Here is a 14383-nt window from a genome sequence, read left to right as displayed (position 1 = left end):
GCGGGACCACGGCGTTGCTGCTGAGGACCCGAGCGCCGCTGCCCGCCGCCATGGCCCTGCTCCGAGGTGAGCGCCGCGGCCCCGCCTCTCGCGCCCCTTAGTGGGGGCGGGGGAGGAACGTCGGGTCTCGGCTGGGAGTCGGGGTCTCCTTGGCGGTAAAAGGGGACTTGATTAAAAAAAAAAAGCCAATCCGGAAGCAGTGTTTTGAGTTTAGGAGAAACCATACGTGCGAGGCCACAGGCATTGCCCACCACGGTTTTGCTTGCTTCTGACCTCGAAGGTCCTTTCCCTTCTCCGCGCGGTAGTGACCCTCCTCGTTCGAGGTCAGCTGTTGGCAAGACCGGGGCGGGGCCCCCTAAGCGCGAGGCGACCTGGGGCGGAGGGGTGCCTTTCAGACGAGCCGGCGGCCTCGGACCTGGTCACAGGGTGGGCAAGGCTTGGAAGGAATGAAGAGTCTCTTGGCGTCGTTGGGGAACTTCTGTCCGAATGACCTGCCCCGCCCACACCACCCCCCGCAAATGCTTGATGGCGTTCTGTTGGAGAACCTGCCTTAAGCCCTTTCCCTTTTCTTTCTGACTCCAGAAAAGTGCCATCACTGAGTACATAAATTCTGCGGTTACTTTTTTTTTTAAGTATGTAAATTCCCTTTTCAGAGCAAATGGTCACAGTCAGTGGAATTTTTCAAGACTATGACAATTTGTCTTTATGTGTCTTTTGAAGAACCTTCAGATGAGACTCATTTATCAAGGCCTTGGAAAAGAAAACACTTGGCAGGATCTAAGAAGCAAGCTTCTGGTTGTCCAGGGCTCCGAGGGCTCTGTAAAGATGATCGGTTTGATTCTGGATTCTAAAGAAAGCAGCCTCCTACCCAGAAGAATAATGCGATCTGATTTCCAGTCTGTCCCCATTTCCTCAGGACTGTGAATCTGCCTGTGTAGCAAGGAGGAGAGTTTAAGACCACTTCAGAGTCTTATGGCAGAGATCTAGGCAACATCAAATGATGGTTTTGATTCGAGTGGGGGCCAGTGGGATTGGGGAAAAGGGGGAGGGATGGTTTGAGATAGATTTGGAAGTGGATTTGACACAACTTGGTGATCGGTTGGAGTGGCAGGTCTATGAGAAGGAAATGCCAAGAATGACTTCAGGTTTCTGGTTTGAAGAACTGAGTTCATGATACTCCTTAGGGAGTGAGGAAAACGGGGGAAGGGATAGACTTGGAAGAGAATATTGAGGTGCTCAAGTGCAGATACCAGGTAGACAGTTGGTTAGGGGGATCTGGAGCTCAGACAAGCCAAAATGACATGTGAACAGTTCCATTGGATAATAGATATTCTGAGACAAAAGGATTTAATTTGTCAGTGCTCTTTCCAACTCCAAATTTCATACAGTAGCATACTTATTTTTTTTTTTTAAGATGGAGTATTCAGGAGACCCAAATTATTTAACAGCTGCATTGTCATGAGCTATCTTCCTTAAAAGGAAATCACGGTTTTATTGATTTCTCTGTTTACTGTTTTATCAGTGATTCTTACCACTTTCTTTTAATACAGACCCCTTTGAAAATTTGATGAAAACTATGTAAGGAAAGAATGTGCATCAACACCTGCATGGAGGAAGTATGAAGTTTATAACTTTGGGACATCATTCACTATGGTGTTAAAGTTAGTGACCATACTTTTATCCATTTCCCTGTTTTATAGTTGAGGACACTGATGTCCAGAAAGGTGGACTGGCTTATCTATAATGGTAGTTAGTGTTTTGGTTGTTATTGGTTAGTTAGAGGGCTTCCCTGCTGGCTCAGCAGTAAAGAAACCACCTGCAATGCAGGAGGTGTGGGTTCGATCCCTGGGTCAGGAATATCCCCTGGAGAGGGAAATGGCATCCCATTCTGGTATTCTTGCGTGGGAAATCCCATGGACTGAGGAGTTTGGTGGGCTGCGGTCCATGGGATTGCAAGAGTTGGACACAACTTAGTGACCAAACCACCACTACCACCAGAATACATTACAGATGCACTCGTTGCTCAAGAAACATACTAAGTGCTTGCAGGACTATTGGGTAAGAGAGAAAGTTTGACTGATTCTTCTAAGGAAAAGGACACATTTGAATGGGAGCAAAATTGACTTTGGTAAAGACTGTCATTAATTAGATTTCTATCTTCAAGTAGAACCGGTTTTTTATTAGCACTTCTCCAAGGACTTGGTTGGAAGGTTGCCTTCAACAAGTAGTAATTCTCTTACTGTTCTTAGCTTTGCTGGGTGTGTTTGTGCAACCTTGCAAAGCATGTTGGTGGGCTGCCAAATTAATCCTGCAACTGAAGTGGATACAGAAGCAGCAGTTGTCCTTGCTAGCTTTGATTGCTGTCAGCAGTTGTTGTGATTAAATGGGACAATATTTTCCTAACAATGTAATATTTTCTAGTGTTATTTTTTCCTCTACGGTCACATTTGCCACCTTGCCAGGCTCTTTCTTGGCATTTCTGACTCATTATGCTCTGGATTAATATGTCTTTTCACTGCCTTTCAGTGGAAATCTTTAGCCCCTGAATTTCCAGAGTCTTTTAAAATACATAAGATGTTAGTTTGGATAATGATTGTTAGGTTTTAAACCTTTTAACATCCACACAAAATTGACATCAGATCAGATATTAATAATTATTGCCATGGCGTCCAGTTTATGAAACAGGAAAAAAATCGTTTAGATTGTCTAGTCTTTATACCTGCACATGCCAGATTATTTTTTAAATAATTTTTTAAAATGCTTAATAGCATTTTCCCCATTCAAAATCATTGTATTAGTTCAGTGTTAGCCTTACTCCTGCTAACTTTACAGTCTGGGAGCACCAAGGAAACAGATGTGATATAAGGAAAGGGGAAATTCTTGCTTTTATTTTCATTTTCATTCACACACACACATACACTTTTGTAGGTTTCCCATATTTCACCATTAGAACTTCCAACACGAAAATGCTTTCTTAGATTATGAAGTGCAAGGAAGAAATTCATGAATGGAAATTTATGGAGAATCAAAGGAAGTTTGCCTTCATTGTTTCTGAAAAGCCAGTGTTCATTCAATCATTTCTATGTATGTAATGTCATTTTTTCTGGTTTTTGAGATTTTCACTTTAGTTTTGAGAAGTTTGACAATGATGTGCCAGGATGAGTGTGTGCATGTATTTTGCATGTATTCAATTTGGGGTTAACTGAGCTTGAATCTGTACATTTATCTTTTAGTTTTATAGAAAAGTTGAACAGAAAGTACAGAGCATTCCCATACACTTAGTTCATCCCACTCCATTATCCCCTATCATTAACAGCTTGCATTAATGTGGTATGTTTGTTACAGTTGATGAACCAATACTGATGCATTATTTTTTACTAAAGTTCATAGTTTACATTAAGTTTCATTTGTTGTGTTGTACAGTCCTGTAGGTTTTGATAGATGTATAATGACATATATCTGCCATTATAGTACCATAAAGAGTAGTTCTCTGCCCTAAAATTTGCCTGTGCTCTACCTGTTCATTTCTCCTTCCCCACAACCCTCAACCCCTGACAACTGCTGATCTTTTTACTGTCTCCATAATTTTGCCATTTTTAGGTGTTATATAGTTGGAATCATATAGTGTGTCGTCTTTGCAGATTGGCTTGTTTCACCAGCAGTATGCGTTTAAGTTTCTTTCATGTCTTTTCATGACTTGATACCTCATTTCTTTTTAGTGCTGAATAATATTCCATTGTATGAATGTACCACAGCTTATGCATTCACCTACTGAAGAACATCTTGTCTGCTTCTAAGTTTTGGCAGTTATGAGTAAAGCTGCTATAAACATTTTTGGGCAGGTTTTTGTGTGGACATGTTTTCAACTCATTGGGGTAAATACAAAGGAATGTGATTACTGGATCATGTGAGTAGCGTATGTTTAGTTTTAGGTTTGAAAGAAACTGCCACACTCTCTTCCAAAGTGGCTGTACCATTTTGCATTCCCAGAATCAGTGGGTGAATTTCTTTTGCTCTACATCATCACCAATGTTTGGTGTTGTCAGTGTTTTGGATTTAGTTGGGAGATGGGATCTCACAGTTGTTTTAATTTTCAGTTGCCTAATAACATGATGTCAAGCATTTTTTCATATGGTTATTTGCCATTTGTATAGTATCTTTGATGAGCACATTTTTTTATGCATTTTTAGCTGGGTCATTAATTTCTTATTGGGTTTAAAGAGTTCTTTGTATATTTTAGATACAATCCTTTATCAGATAAGTATTTTGCAGGTATTCCCTCCTAGTCTGTGGCTTGTCTTTTTGTGCTTTTAATGATGTCTTTTGAAGAGTAAAAGTTTTCAATTTTAATAAAGTCCAAATTTTTCTTTCATGGATTGTGCTTTTGGTGTTGTATCTAAAAAGTTATCACCAAGCCAAACCAAAGGTCCCCTAGGTTTTCTCCTTTGGTATCTTCTAGGAGTTTTATAGTTTTTGCATTTTATATTTAAGTCTATGATCCAGTTTGAGCTAATTTTTATGAAAAGTGTAAGGTTTGTCTACTTTGTTGTTGTTGTTTGCATTGGATGTCCAATTGTTCCAGCACCACTTATTGAAAAGACTATGGATTTTCCACTGACTCTCCTTTGACTTTGAGGTCAATTGCAATAGACTTTGAGGTTCTACCCATGTTTTTTGTTTTTATTCTGTTTTCCCCAATATTTTTTCCCCCTGTTCTTCAGATTACCTAATATCTATTTATCTATTTCAGAGTCACTGAACCTTACTCCTTTCACTTCAATTCTGCTACTACACCCATTCAATACACCTTTTATTTCAGGTACTTTTCAGTTTTAGAATTTTTAAGCTTCTTTTTCTTTGTGGAGCTGTCTGATCTCGTATTATGAACATATTTTTCTATATATCTTGGAACATAGTTGTGAGAGACTACTGCTTTAAAATCCTTCTCTGCAAATTCTAACGTCTGGGTCATGTTGAGGTCCATCTCTGTTAATTGTCTTTTATCTTAAGAATGAGTCACACAGTCATACCTCATTTTCTTGTGAATTGCAGATACTGCAGATTTTTTTTGTTTTTTACAAATTGAAGGTTTGTGGCAATCCTGCAGTCAAGCAAGTTATTTGTGCCATTTTTCCTACAACATTTTCTCCCAAAATGTGTTACATTTTGTTGATTCTCACAATGTTTCAAACCCTCCATCAGCAAAAAGATTACAACTTGCTGAAGGCTCAGATGATGGTTATGTAAATTTTATAGATATAATGTTGTTGCACACTTAATAGGCTATAGTACAAATATAACTTTTATATGTATTGGAAAACCAAAAAATTCATGTGACTTGCTTTATTGCAGTAGTCTGGAACCAAACCTGTAATATCTCTGTGATATGTTTGCATCTTCTTGTTCCTATGTGGATTAATTTTGGATTGTGAGGTGGACAGTGCAGATGAACCATTGTAGAGACTGAATTCTGCTACTCTCCAAAAAGTGTTGACTTATTGATTGTTAACTATTTATTTTTGTAGACAGTTAATTTGGCTGAACTCAAACTGCTTTACTCATAGCTGAGTTGGTAAAGAATCCGCCTGCAATGCAGAGACCCTGGTTTGATTCCTGGGTCAGGAAGATCCGCTGGAGAAGGGATAGGCTACCGCACTCCAGTATTCTTGGACTTCCCTTGTAACTCACCTGGTAAAGAATCCACCTGCAATGTGGGAGACCTGGGTTCTACCCCTGGGTTGGGAAGATCTCCTGGAGAAGGGGAAGGCTACCCACTCCAGTATTCTGGCCTGGAGAATTCCATGGACTGTGTAGTCCATGGGGGTCACAAGAAATCAAACACAACTGAGTGACTTTCACTTTACTTCAAACTGCAGACTCTGTCTGCCCAGTAGAGGGCAGCAGCTCAAAGCTAACTTTAATTCATTTCGCCTTAGGGGAGGTGCTTGTAGTTGGCCCCATAGGTACATGATTAAGGATTCAGCCAGATATTTGGGCTCCCCACTGTGGTGCTTTTCTTTCACAAACCCCCCTAGTTCCCAGTAGCTGTGATTGCTGTAAGCTCAGTTTTCTTCTTCTTCAAGCCAGCAAGACTGAGTTTTTTAATTCTAGCCATTCTATTCAGTGTAGAATGCTGGCCTTCAAGTTAACAGCTATAAGCAGCTTGAACATTCACCATGTCCTATTCCCTTTTCCCATATCTACTCTCCACTTGCCTATTTTTGTTCATTTTCTGGGCACTTGAGGAAGCCATTCTTCTCTATCGTCAGTGTCTACTGAAGAGTTGGCCAAATAGGAGCATACTAGGTGATGACCAGAGATAGGACTGCACCAAAATTAGGAAGAAAGCAAGCAAAGGGGAAAGAAAAATGAAATAAAGTAAACACCTGTATGAAAAAAGGCCGAGACTGTCAATCAAGGAGGATTAGAGGACATTTACAGGAAGGCATGGGCTTCCCTGGTGGTTCAGTGCTACAGAACTCACCTGCCAGTGCAGGAAACAAGTGTTTGCTCCCTAGGTCTGTAAGAGCCCCTGGAAGAGGAAATGGCATCCCACTCCAGTATTCTTACCTGGAAATCCCCATGGAGAGGAACCTGGCTGGCTACAGTCTATGGGATCGCAAAGAGTCGGACATGACTTAGTAACTGAACACGCAGACAGGAAGGTACAGTGACACAGAATAACCCACTGATCAAAGGAAATCATTTGTAATGTACTAAGCTAGATCAGTCCTGGGTGTTCATTGGTAGGACTGATGTTGAAGCTGAAACTCCAATACTTTGGCCACCTGATGCAAAGAGCTGACTCGTTTGAAAAGACCCTGATGCTGAGAAAGATCTTTAAGGGCAGGAGGAGAAGGGGATGACAGAGGATGAGATGGTTGAATGGCATCACTGACTCAATGGACATGGGTTTGGGTGAACTCTGGGAGTTGGTGATGGACAGGGAGGCCTGGCGTGCTGCGGTTCATGGGGTCGCAAAGAGTCGGACACGACTGAACAGAACTGAACTGAAGCTAATATTTCGCGAGTGGCTCAGTTGGTAGAGAGTCTGCCTGCAATGCGAGAGACATGGGTTCAATCCCTGGATTGGGAAGATCCCCTGGAGAAGGAAATGGCAAACACTCTTGCCTAGAGAGTTCCATGGACAGAGGAGCCTGATGGGCTGCAGTCCATGGGGTCACAAAGAGTTGGATATGACTGAGTGACACTTTCACTTTAATATTTATGGCCTTTTGTAAATATCTGACTATTTTATCTTTAAAGAAGCAATCAGATCTGTTCTAAATTATAGTTATGTATGTTGCTCCTAACATTCTTTTAGACTGTAAATTTCTCAAAGTAGAAATCAAAGAAAAAGCTGGAATTTTTATAGGATAGGTTTAGTTTGTTTTATCAAAAGAGATCCCTAACATAAGGGAAAATTGTGTATCTGGGCACAAACCCATTGTTAAAAAAATCTCATAGTTTCTTGGCAAGATGTGGAAATGTGTGCTTAGATTGTCTTTGACAGAATTTAGTGTATGCAAAGCATAAAGCCTGAAGTCTGTCATACAGTAAGTACCCCCTATATATTGACTATAATATTTACCTTGCAGAGTTGTTTGGGAAGATTAGATTTTATATGACAAGTGATGAGATGTCTGGTGCCTAATGAATGTTAATGTGATGAAGCAGCTATTAATTGATACTGTTCCTCAGTATGCAGGGTTAGCATTTTTTCATTTTGCTACTCTAGTGGGTGCCACTCACATCCTAGTCCTTGTAGATTTGTTAAACATGACTTTTTTTCCTTTGGTGGCACTAGAGTGCCTTGAGAAGGGGAAGTTTGTATCTGTCTGTACAGGGACACCAATTGAACCACTAGTGATACTGCAAATTTGTAGTCTTTGCATTAATAGATATATAGATAATTCCTCTGTATCCTTTGTGGTTAGGTCAGATGTAGGAAACTTTGTTATACTCTGACACACATTATAATAGGATATTAGTGAACTAGGGTGTCTTTAGAAGAAAACAGCCAGAATGAAAGAATTGTTGAAAGGATACTTTTTACATACTTCAGAAAAGAGAATTTAGGTCTGGGGAATTTTACATGTTAGCTGACATCAGGTACTGAAGGGGCTACCCATGATAAAGGGTATCTATTTTGCCCATTTTATTCCAAGAGTAACAGATAATAGTTCAAGTTATTTGAAGTTTGTAATCTGAGTCATCCTCTGACTCTAGAAGCAGTGACGTATATAATACAAATTCAAAGCAGCATATATTCTAGAAGCTATATAAACTGAGTTTGGGATGCATTTGGATAGAACTGGGATTGGTGGATGGAAGATTTGGTAAGTCAAGCCAGCTCAGTATGAGAAAAAAATCATTAGTTTATGTTGCCCGTTCATGGTAACACTGCTTCACACAGTACAGCATGCCTTCAGCACAAGTTAGAGAGGAGCTTTTGTCAGAAATAGTCTGGAGAACGTTCATAGTGTGAGTGGTTGGCCTTTAGGCACCTTTTAGTTGGGAGATTCTTTGATTCTATGACTAAGCAATATATTTCAGCAAATAGAAACATTTCCATTTTAAACAAATCATCAGCAAATAATCAGTTTATAAAAATGTAAACCCATGGCTGATTCATGTCAATGTATGGCAAAAACTATTACAATATTGTAAAGTAATTAGCCCCCAACTAAAATAAATAAATTTATTTAAAAACAAAAAAAATGTTGTCCAGCCAACATGGATTTGCATCACAGCCTGCCGAGCAGTTCTTGGTGCCAGCATGCAGGTAATGATCAAAATGATAACCCTTAGGACTGCTTGTGTGTGTGTGTGATTCATGCTATGTATTATGTGACAGAGATTTTCAGTCATTTAATTGAAAATTGTGCTTTATAGTAAAGTTCACAGAGAATTATTTAAAGCATGTTAGGGATACTGACTAATCGGCAATTGCTTATAAATTCTTCTTGCAATAGGTGTGTTCATCGTTGCTGCTAAGCGGACCCCCTTTGGAGCTTATGGAGGTCTTCTGAAAGACTTCACACCTACTGACATGGCTGAATTTGCTGCCAGGGCTGCCTTGTCTGCTGGCAAAGTCTCACCTGAAACTGTTGACAGTGTCGTCGTAGGTAATGTCATGCAGGTTAGTAGGGCAGAAGGGAAGTATTCACTCCTATTGCTTTCTTTTATTAGTTTCTAAAAATAATTCCTTTAACATGTCATAATGGTGTACTAGTTAATAATAGTTAAAGGTATTCATAATTTAAACAATTCCCTGACCTCCGAAGCAGTGGCATATATAATTCAAAGGAGCATATGTTTGGAAACTACGTATCTGGGACTTGGGATACATTTCATTGCTTCTTAAATAACAGATTAATTTCCTTGACTTACTTGAAGTAAATTGGTTCTCTCTGTGTGCCACCTAGGGAGAATAGCAAGCCCAAGCAACGCAATATATCTTCTATAATTTCTTACACACAGTAGAAACTTGGTCAGTGTTTGTTGTGGGGAATGAGAAGCTCTTTTACCCTCTACCTTGCTGTGTATGGTGTACAAAATAGATCATTCATTTGCAATAACTGAAAGCTGAATATGCCTTCAAAGTGTGGTCTGGATATGGGGATGCTCTTACTCTTCCCACACCTCATTGGTGGGATGGAGGCTCTACATTTAGTGCTTTGCCACCGCCAGTGCATGCGTGCCAAGTCCCTTCAGTCATGTCTGACTGTGCAGCCCTATGGACTGTATAGCCCACCAGGCTCCTCTGTCCATGGGATTCTCCAGTCAAGAATACTGGGGTGGATTGCCATGCCCTCCTCCAGGGGATCTTCCCAACCCAGGGGTTGAACCTGCATCTTAATATCTCCTGCATTGGCAGGTGGGTTCTTTACTGCTAGCCACCTGGGAAACCCTGCCACTGACAGTACTAGAGCCCCAGTCACTGTTCTTCTGGCTTATAAGGTGGTTCCAGACTGGGTGAGAAGCCTTGAGACTACTGCCACCTCCTCCACTGCATGCTTTCAGCTCTTAGAGCTGGGCGAAGGCTCAGAGAGAGGTGCACAGTTGTCCGCTGTGAATAATACTGCTTTGAACATCGTGTACTAGTTTCTGTGCGGACACAGGTTTTCATTACCCTTGGGTGTATGCCTGTGAGTGTAAATGCTAGGTTATATGTTAGCTCTACATTTAGTTGTTTCAAAAGCTTTCAGATTGCTTTCCAAAGCAGCTGAACATTTTACATTCTCATCTACAGGGTATGAATGTTCCACTTTCTCCACATTCTTGTCAACACTTGTTATTGTGTGTCTTTTTTTTTTTATTACTGTAGCATCCTAGTGAATGTGAAGTAGTATCTCATTGTGGTTTTAATTTGCCTTTCCCTGATGATTGATGATATTGAACATAATTTCATGAGCTTGTGTCCATTGCTATATCTTCGTGAAAGGGAAAGTTGCTCAGTGGTGTCCAACTCTTTGCAACCCCATGTACTGTGTAGTCCGTGGAATTCTCCAGGCCAAAATACTGGAGAAAGTAGCTATATTCCCTTCTCCAGGGGATCTTCCCAACCCAGGGATCAAACCCAGGTCTCCCGCATTACAGGCGGATTCTTTACCAGCCGAGCCACAAGGGAAGCCCAAGAATACTGGAGTGGGTAACCTATCCCTTCTCCAGCGGATCTTCCCAACCCGGGAACCGAACTGAGGTCCCCTGCATTGCAGGCAGATTCTTGGAGAATGTCTAATTAATATCCTTTTCCCACTTTTTAATTAAGTTATTTGTCTTTTCATTATTGATTCATAAGTGTTGTTTATATATCCTAGATACAAGTCCCTTAACAGATAACATGATCTGCAAATATTTTTCTATACTTGATTATCTTTTTATTTCTTAATTGTATCCTGTAGAGTATGAAAATTTTGAATTTTGATGAAGCCCTATTTTGGTTGTTGCTCAGGCTTTGGGTGTCATTATCTAAGAATCTATTTCCAAATCTAAGGTCGTGAAGATTTATTCCTATGTTTTCTTCTAAGTTTTAGCTCATATATTTAGGTCTTTGGTTTATTTTTATTTAATTTTTATATATGTTTTGAAGTACAGGTTCAAATTCATTCTTTTGCATATGACTATCCAGTTGTTCTAGCACCATTTGAAAAGACTCTTCTTTCTCTCATTGGATGGTCTTGGCACTGTTATTGAAAATCAGCTGACCATAGACACCTGATTTTATTTTTCAACTCCTCATTCTATTGCACTTATCTGTATGTCTACCCTTTATATGTCAGTTCCACACTGTCTTGATTATCTTGATTATCATTGCTTCAAATGAAGTTTAGAAATCAAGAAATGTGAGTCTCCTTCTCAGTTTTTCTTTTCAAAGTTTTCGCTATTCTGGGTCTCCTGCAATTCTGAAATATGAATTTTAGAATATGTTTATCCATTTCTACAAAGAAGTCAGCTAAGATTCTGATAAGGATTGTTTTGAATCTGTAGGTCAGTTGGAGGAGTATTGCCATTTCAACAGTATTAATAAGTTTTCTGATCTGTGAACATGGCATGTTTTTCATTTGTATAAATCCTCTTTAATTTTTTCAACAATGTCTTACATTTTTCAGAATATAAATTTTGCACTTCTTTCATTAAATTTATTCCTAAGTATTTTATTCTTTTACATACTATTGTGAATGAAACTTTTCTTATTTAATTTTCAGATTGTTCATCGCAAGTGTATAGAAATGAAGTTGATTTTAAGAAAAAAGAAATACAATTGATTTTTATATATTAATCTTAAATCCTGAAACTTTGCAGAACTCATTTATTAGTTCTAATGGTTTTCTAGTTGATTACTTAGGATTTTTTATATATAACATCATGTCATCTGAGAGCAGAGATAATTTTGCTTCTCCCTTTCCAATCTATATATCTTTTACTTTTGTATTTATTTTTCTTGCCTCATTACTCTGTCTAGAACCTCTGATGTTGAATAAAAGTGACAAAAAAGTGGATATTGCTCTCTTGGTCCTGATACTGTGGAGGAAAGCCTCTGGTCTTTCAGCATTAAGTATGGTGTTATGTGGGTTTTTGTACATTACCTTTATCAGAATGAGGAAATTCTTTTTCTATTCCTAGGTTGTTGAGTGTTTTTATCATGAAAAGTTGTTAGATTTTGTCAGTTGCTTTTTCTGTGTCAACTGAGATAATCATATGATTTTTGGTTTTTATTCTGTCGATACAGTGTGATATATTAATTGACTTTCAGGTGATGAAACAACTTTACATTTCTCAATGACCCTTGCACTGGTCATAGTGTATAATTCTTTTTCTAAATTGCTGAATTCTGTTTGCTAGTATTTCGTTGAAGATTTTTATATCCATATTCATAAGAGATATTAATCAGTAGTTTTTGTGATGTGTTTGTCTGATTTTTTTATCAGTATAATTCTGGCTTCATGCTGAGTTGGAAAGTGATCCTTTTCTATTCTTTAGAAACAGTTTGTGAGTTATTGGTATCTTCTTTAAATGTTTGGTAGAATTCAGTAATGAAGCCTGTCTGGCTTTTTTTGTGAGTAGTGGTTTGTACTAATTAATTCAGTCTTCACCCCAAGAAAAAGAAATGCAAAAAGGCAAAATGGTTGTCTGAGGAGGCATTATAAACAGCTTTGAAAAGAAGAGAAGCTAAAGGCAAAGGAGAAAAGGAAAGATAAACCCATTTGAATATAGAGTTCCAAAAAATAGCAAGGAGAGATAAGAAAGCCTTCCTCAGTGATCAATGCAAAGAAATAGAGGAAAACAATAGAATGGGAAAGACTAGAGATCTCTTCAAGAAAATTAGAGATACCAAGGAAACAACATTTGATGCAAAGATGGGCTCAATAAAGGACAGAAATGATATGGACCTAACAAAAGCAGAAGATATGAAGAAGAGGTGGCAAGAATACACAGAAGAACTATGCAAAAAAAGATCTTCATGACCCAGATAATGATGATGGTGTGATCACTCACCTACAGCCAGACATCCTGTACTGGTGGGCCTTAGGATTCATCACTATGAACAAAGGTAGTGGAGGTGATGGAATTCCAGTTGAGCTATTTAAAATCCTAAAAGATGATGCTGCACTCAGTATGCCAGCAAATTTGGAAAACTCAGCAGTGGCCACAGGACTGGAAAAGGTCAATTTTTATTCCAATTCCAAAGAAAAGCAATGCCAAAGAATGCTCAAACTACCACACAATTGAACTCATCTCACACGCTAGCAAGTAAAAGTGAAAGTTGCTCAGTCGTGTCCGATTCTTTGCGACCCCATAGACTCATGGAATTCTCCAGGCCAGAATACTAGAGTGGGTAGCCTTTCCCTTCTCCAGAGGATCTTCCCAACCCAGGGATCGAGCCCAGGTCTCCTGTATTGCAGGCGGATTCTTTACCAGCTGAGCCACAAGGGAAGCCCACATGCTAATAAAATAATGCTCAAAATCCTCCAAGCCAGGCTTCAACAATACGTGAACCATGGAAGTCCAGATGTTCAAGCTGGATTTAGAAAAGGCAGTGGAACTAGAGATCAAATTGCCAACATCTGTTGGATCATCAAAAAAGCAAGAGAGTTCCAGAAAAACATCTACTTCTGCTTTATTGACTATGCCAAAGCCTTTGACTGTGTGGATCATAACAAACTGTGAGAAATTCTTAAAGAGATGCGAATACTAGACCATCTGACCTGTCTCTTGAGAAACCTGTATGCAGGTCAGGAAGCAACAGTTAGAACTGGACATGGAACAACAGACTAGTTCCAAATCAGGAAAGGAGTACGTCAAGGCTATGTATTGTCACCCTGCTTATTTAACTTCTATGCAGAGTATATTTCATGAGAATTGCTGGACTGGATGAAGCACAAGTTGGAATCAAGATTGCCAGGAGAAATATCAATAACCTCAGATATACAGAATGACACCACACTTATGGCAGAAAGCAAAGAAGAACTAAAGAACTCTTGATGAAAGAGGAGAGTGAAAAAGTTGGCTTCAAACTCAACATTCAGAAAACTAAGATCATGGCATCTGGTCCCATCACTTCAAGGCAAATAGATGGGAAAACAGTGATAGACTTTATTTTCTTGTACTACAAAATCACTGCAGATGGTAACTGCAGCCATGAAATTAAAAGATGCTTCTTGGAAGAAAAGTTATGACCAACCTAGACAGCCTATTTAAAAACAGAGACATTATTTTGCCAACAAAGATCTGTCTAGTCAAGGCTATGATTTTTCCACTAGTCGTGTGTGGATGTGAGAGTTGGACTATAAAGAAAGCTGCACACCAAAGAATTGACACTTTTGAACTGTGGTGTTGGAGAAGATTCTTGAGAGTCCCTTGGACTGCAAGGAGATCC

At 39.3% G+C, this 14383-nt stretch overlaps 1 protein-coding gene across 15 annotated transcripts in view; it reads left to right on the top strand.

Annotated features, from left to right (window-relative positions):
• Window positions 1–10: 10 nt before the first annotated feature.
• Window positions 11–14383, top strand: part of ACAA2 (acetyl-CoA acyltransferase 2) — a 30344-nt gene continuing 15971 nt past the window's right edge. The window contains exons 1-6 of one of the 15 annotated variants that reach the window (XM_081562030.1): window positions 11–66; window positions 1551–1661; window positions 4751–4819; window positions 5526–5691; window positions 6519–6665; window positions 8976–9142. In XM_081562030.1, the coding sequence (XP_081418156.1) occupies window positions 9053–9142 (90 nt within the window). In that variant the 5' untranslated portion in view covers window positions 11–66; window positions 1551–1661; window positions 4751–4819; ... (1 more) ...; window positions 6519–6665; window positions 8976–9052. Of the gene's footprint in view, window positions 67–1550; window positions 1666–2928; window positions 3085–4750; window positions 4820–5525; window positions 5692–6518; window positions 6666–6848; window positions 8786–8975; window positions 9143–14383 lie in introns of those variants that run through there. The other 14 variants (XM_081562035.1, XM_081562033.1, XM_081562034.1 and 11 more) reach the window with 14 other exon arrangements.

The sequence above is a fragment of the Giraffa tippelskirchi genome, chromosome 14 (assembly GCF_054371585.1).
Source record: "Giraffa tippelskirchi isolate mGirTip1 chromosome 14, T2T-mGirTip1v1.2.pri, whole genome shotgun sequence".
Taxonomy (NCBI): Eukaryota; Metazoa; Chordata; class Mammalia; order Artiodactyla; family Giraffidae; genus Giraffa; species Giraffa tippelskirchi.
This window is presented reverse-complemented; position numbering and strand designations above follow the sequence as displayed.